At 36.8% G+C, this 6,000-nt stretch overlaps 1 protein-coding gene across 1 annotated transcript; it reads left to right on the plus strand.

The window, feature by feature from the left end:
- Positions 1–654: 654 nt before the first annotated feature.
- On the plus strand, positions 655–5,671 carry LOC110941300 (probable methyltransferase PMT10). The gene is made up of 9 exons (XM_022182920.2): positions 655–1,437; positions 2,095–2,244; positions 2,318–2,588; positions 3,285–3,395; positions 3,601–3,760; positions 3,955–4,212; positions 4,582–4,704; positions 4,834–4,911; positions 5,299–5,671. The coding sequence occupies exons 1-9, from the start codon at positions 817–819 to the stop codon at positions 5,495–5,497; spliced, it is 1,971 nt and encodes a 656-aa protein (XP_022038612.1). The 5' UTR covers positions 655–816; the 3' UTR covers positions 5,498–5,671.
- Positions 5,672–6,000: the final 329 nt, after the last annotated feature.

Raw genomic sequence — 6,000 nt, forward strand, 5'->3', positions numbered from 1 at the left:
ACATGTGAGGCGTTAAAAATCGATGAAGATGACTTAATGTTCATCGGAGATGTTTTTTATGGTTTCTGTTTTTGTGATTCGGTGGAAAACAATGTAAACATAGTGAAACCCTTTTTATGGCTTTGAGAATCTTGATGCTCAAGTGGCTATGATGGTTTCCTGAACCTTGGTTGTGGGTATGAAGTTCAAGTATGTTAAAACGAGGTGCGCATGCCAGTTGTTTGATGAAATGCTTTGATGGTTAACTTGCTATGATGGTTACCTGAGCTTTGGTTATGGGTGTTTATTAACCTATGTGTGTTTTATGTTGTTGTACCTCATGCTTAGCAAGTGTATTGTGAGGCGATGATGATGTATTTTTGGCGTGGCAACTATTATGCTTGAAAGCAAGCAACCAGAAGTGCAGCCATGAAAATCGGTCTGGGCCTGAAATGTATAGACTGAGACGGTTGTGTTGGGTGAGGTGGTTAAATTCGATTATGGTGCTGTCGTTGGTGTTAATATATGTGGTAGTGTTAGTATCCATAAATATATACTTACCAATTCAGTAACATTTTCCGATGTTGATGGTCATTTGTGGTTGTGTGACTTTTCTAGTAACAAAATAACAAGTAACCAAATCAAAACGGACTAGTAATGATGAAAAGTCATGCAAATATATAGAAAGTCTGTTGTAACAAACTCAACTTAACTTATCATTACACTCTCATTTGTTATCTGACAGCATCTGCTTTTTGCCCAAATTTAACTGCCGTGGAGCCACCGGTCCGGTACGGACATCCCAAATCCACCACCAACCGTCCCACCGGCACCGCCATGAGAACCACCACGAGCTACTTCTCATCAGAGTACATCACAAACCCCCACACCTTCATCAAGATCCTCGTCATCTCATTCCTCTCACTCTCCTTCTTCTTCGCCGTCAAACACTTCTCCTCCGACACCACCTACTCTCCGGAACTCTCTAGAACCTTCTCTTTGACCGCCGATTCCACCACATCCGCCGTCAACAGCTCCGCCACTCCTTTATCACCACCGCCAACTGCAGTCTCACCTCCGCCGGTTCCTCCGAAGCCGGAAAATGTGGTGGAGAGGACGGGAATTGTGGACGAGAGCGGTGCCATGACGGAAAACTTTGTGATTGGGGATTATGATGCGAGTTTGATTGAAAATGCGGCTAATGAAAGTTTGGTGGAGAGAGGAGGTGAGAGCGATGATAATCTGGGGAAAATTGAGAGATTTAGGGTTTGTGATGAAAGTATGAGGGAGTATATACCTTGTTTGGATAATGTGGAGGTGGTTTCTAGGTTGAGTTTGAGTGAAAAAGGGGAGAAGTATGAGAGGCATTGTCCTGTGAAGGGTAAAGAGTTGGATTGTTTGGTACCTAATCCTAAGAGATATAAGGATCACATTCCGTGGCCTCGAAGTCGAGATGAGGTATGGTAGTTAACATTGCATTAAGTAATTGTTATTTAGATTTGCTTGATTTAAATCATATTTTGATTTGACGTAGAAACGGTAAGGTTGTTGTCATGTGACCGGAAGGTCATGGTTTGAGTCGTGGAAACAACCTTTTGTGGAAATGCCGGGTAAACATGCTTACATAAGCCCAAGTTGGCGTGACAACCTCAGACCCGTGCATGCAGGAGCCTCGTGCACCGAATTCGCCCTTTAGATCATATTAGGATTTGAACTTCTTGATTTAGATCATATTTGGATTTGAACTTTTTTTAACGGCAAATTTGGATCACGGACGGATCACTGGAATATCATCGTGCCACCAGCGAAACCACCCGATCATATCCTTCTTCACTAGGCTATAATGCCTATACACCAATTCAGGAGGAAACTCAATAAACCTGGGAAAAACCCCCTTGTGTGAATCGAACCCAGGACCTAATGGTCCCTAAGCCTTATCCCACCCCCAAGATGACACTAGGCTATAATGCCATGGACATTTGGATTTGAACATATTGATTTAGATTTTTGGATTTGAACTTATTGATTTAGATCATATTTGGTTTTGAACTTCTTGAATTAGATCATATTTGTAATCTTTGTGTTTAGTTATAAGTTTTTTGAATGTTGATACAGGTGTGGTATGATAATGTACCTCATACGCGTTTGGTTGAAGATAAAGGAGGCCAAAACTGGATATCAAGAAACAAAGACAAGTTTACATTTCCAGGAGGTGGAACACAGTTCATACATGGTGCCAATCAGTACTTGGATCAGATCTCCAAGGTTTTAAATTTTGACATTATAAATATAATCATGTATGCATGTCTTTGACTCCATCCTTTGTTCAAGTATGCAGATGGTTCCTGATATTGACTTTGGTCAACGTGTCCGAGTTGCCTTGGATGTCGGCTGTGGTGTAGCAAGTTTTGGTGCATTTTTACTGGACCGGAATGTGACTACTTTATCAGTAGCACCAAAAGATGTTCATGAGAATCAGATTCAGTTTGCTCTAGAGCGAGGTGTACCTGCCATGGTGGCAGTATTTGCAACGCATCGTTTGTTATATCCAAGCCAAGCATTTGATTTGGTACATTGCTCAAGATGCAGAATAAACTGGACTCGTGATGGTATGCCTTCTCCTTTGTGATTGTTTTACTTGATAAATATTATATATGACACTTTTGGGCCATTCACTTTATGATTTAGGTTATCTACGGTAAAAGCAAAACATAAAGCAAAAAAATGAAATGGGTGAAATTGTCAAACGGGTCGAAAGCTGCTCAGTGTGTATTTTAAATGCATAGAATCTTCTAAGTCATTCTAGTAAAACCGTTAGTTTATTACTGAAAATATAACTTCTGAAATCATATTTAAATGTAATTATTAATAAGAAAATCATGAAGGTTGGACAGAAAGAGATTCTGTTCAGCCCAACCCAACCCGTTTCACCCAATACAATAAGGTACCCGTTTTGATCCGTCACTTGAACTGCTAACTTGTCACCTCAAATAAGTAGAGTCAAATATACTTGCGTGAATCACGATTCATCCATATATTGTGCATTATTCTTTCAATATTTTTTTGGCATAGAGTAGAAGCTATGAGCTTACAAATCTTCTTTCTATGTTATATCTTCATACTTATTTTGTTTAGATGTACTATGAAAATTGGATCTTGATGAGGTGTCTTTCTTTTAGCCTCAGGTCTTCAAAGTATGTTACAATAACCGACATTTTTAGGTTGTATCAAGTGTGTTTTTATGGATCTTTTACTGGTATTATAGTTATTAATTGGCTTTACCGTTTTTTCCATTTGTGTTTAAGATGGAATTTTGCTTCTGGAGGTGAACAGGATGCTAAGGGCAGGAGGATACTTTGTCTGGGCTGCGCAACCTGTTTATAAACATGAAAATAAGCTTCAAGAACAGTGGAAAGGTAATTATTTTATCCAGCACTAAGCGAAATTACAAAATATACTTATTACAAGTTTTAATAACATATATATCCTTTGCTTACATAAGATAGTGGTTAGATCAAGTATCTTACACCTCCAAGTTATGAATTTTAAATTCTTTTAATCAATGTTTTTTATCCTTTTCCCTGTTTCAAAATCCATTTTTTTTGATGAACTCAACTGCAGAAATGGAGAATCTTACTGGTCGGTTATGTTGGGAACTCATAGCAAAAGAAGGATATATCGCCATCTGGCGTAAGCCTCAAAACAACACCTGCTACCTGGCCCGCAATCTAGATGTACAACCTCCATTATGTGACGCCAATGATGACCCCGATAATGTTTGGTATGTCAGTGTACACTCTTTCTTCCATTATCTAACATGATATAACCAATTTTCAATGCCTTTGATAACCAAAGTGTGACCCACCTTCATGGTAACAACTAATAAGTCTATTTTATAAATAAAAAAGACCATGATCTACCATTGCATATATTTGGATTGTGATGTATCATCCGTTTTGTGTTACAATGGTTTAGGTATGTCCCACTGAAGGCATGCATCACTCGATTACCTGAAAATGGTTATGGAGCTAATGTTACAACATGGCCCGCACGCCTTCATTATCCGCCAGATAGGCTTCAAAGTATAAAAATGGATGCATTCTTATCCAGAAATGATATCTACAAGGCAGAGTCAAAATACTGGAAAGATATAACATTCAGCTATGTAAATGTTTTTCGTTGGAAAACATTAAATGTACGAAACGTGATGGATATGCGGGCTAGATATGGCGGGTATCTTATTTCCCTACTTGAAAAGTTTCTTTTCGGTACAGGTGGCGAGATGGGCAGGTTTTGGTAATGGGTCAAATTAGGTTCAGACTGAAACGGTTCAGTTTATTATGGGCCGAATTGGGTTGAACAACAATTCAACAAACACTTTTTGTAATTCTTTTGCGAGAACTCATGGATAATTAATGCAATAGTTATGAATACAAATACAGTAATAAACCAAATCTACTAATTTTTTTGTTTGACATGCTTGAGATAAAACACAACCCAAATCAACTCATTTATCAGTAAATATGTCGAAATCGCCTCCTCTATTTTTTTTTTTTTTTTTGTAATTTTGTGATATCTTACATGTTTATATTATAATGACAGATTTGCAGCAGCATTACATGATCATGGGGTTGATTGTTGGGTGATGAACGTTGTTCCTATTAGTGATACTAATACTTTGCCTGTAATATATGACCGTGGGCTCATAGGTGTTGTACATGACTGGTATGAGCTACTATTTTTTAAACCCATTTTTAATAAGCATCTGGTCCACTTTAGTTTTTTCTTCAAATCCTAATTGATTAATCGCTCCCGTCTTAAGCTGAATTAAACTATTGAATCATTCTTTTCCAGGTGTGAACCATTTGATACATACCCTAGAACTTATGACATATTGAATGCCGCCGGTCTTTTTTCCAAAGAGCAAAAAAGGTATTATGTCAAATTCTTCTTTTATGATTTCTTTAATTGTTCACTAAGTACTCCGGAATGATATATTGGGTAAGGATAAAGGCGGAACAGTCAAGCAGGTCAAAACCGCTAATTTTTCGAGGTTAAGTTGACCTGGAACACTTTTTGAAAAAATAGATTACAGTAATAATTAGTATGTCGATACACGATTAATCTTTCACCTACTTTTTCTATTATTTTATCCAGACTTTAAGATATCACTACAAACTATTTCAGTACAGTCTAATTTTTTGGGAAAAAATTGATCCAGGGCAGGTTATAGTTCAAAAATACATTTTGTGTTGGTTTTGACCAGTTTGAGTATTTGAGATAAAATTTAAAAAGTAAATTCTTGCTTTACTCGAGCAGGTGTAATATCTCTACCATAATGCTCGAGATGAATAGAATATTACGACCCAACGGGCATGTTTACATTCGTGATGCGAATTCAGTCATTTATAAAGTTGAAGAAATTGCAAAGGCCATGGGATGGATCACGCACGTCTTCGACAATGGCGAGGGTCCCAATGCTGGTGCCAAGCTTTTAACATGTGAAAAACGCCTGTAACCTTCTTCTACTTGGAGAATATCTATTGATGAAGGTAGAATTAACCCCTAGAAAAAGGTTGAAAGTGTTGATAAATGGACATTTGTGGCTGTATTTATTTATTAATTTCAATTATAATTAAATGTTAATGAATATAGTTATCAAAACATGAATAAATGTTTTTCTTTTTTTTAACCAAAACGTGGAAGGCCTAAAAAGAATATTAATAATTTTTTATCTCCTGAAAACATTGTTAAATGTTGGTTTAGTTCAAAAGTTTTTGCTTGATTTTCAGTTATTAAAATATTGTTTTTTTCCATAAAAATTTTGTTACTCAATAGTTAAGGTTAATGACTAAGAGTTAATTGTACGAATTCTTCATGGTGGTCTGTTTATGTTATATGTTTGTTTTTCTTAAGTTACATATGCTCCCACCATTTGATAACATGCTTGGTTTGAATTGTTTCACTAACAGATGTAAACTATCCAATTTAATGTGAAATGACCATTATACTCATTTAGTT

Source organism: Helianthus annuus, chromosome 5 (genome assembly GCF_002127325.2).
Source record: "Helianthus annuus cultivar XRQ/B chromosome 5, HanXRQr2.0-SUNRISE, whole genome shotgun sequence".
NCBI lineage: Eukaryota > Viridiplantae > Streptophyta > Magnoliopsida > Asterales > Asteraceae > Helianthus > Helianthus annuus.

Bases quoted from the DNA above. Each gene is read 5' to 3' on its own strand.
- LOC110941300 (XM_022182920.2), top strand. From the start codon at position 817: ATGAGAACCACCACGAGCTACTTCTCATCAGAGTACATCACAAACCCC. The intron at 2,245-2,317 runs GTTTTAAATTTT...TCAAGTATGCAG, and splicing joins ACTTGGATCAGATCTCCAAG to ATGGTTCCTGATATTGACTT. The intron at 4,912-5,298 runs GTATTATGTCAA...TTACTCGAGCAG, and splicing joins TTTTCCAAAGAGCAAAAAAG to GTGTAATATCTCTACCATAA.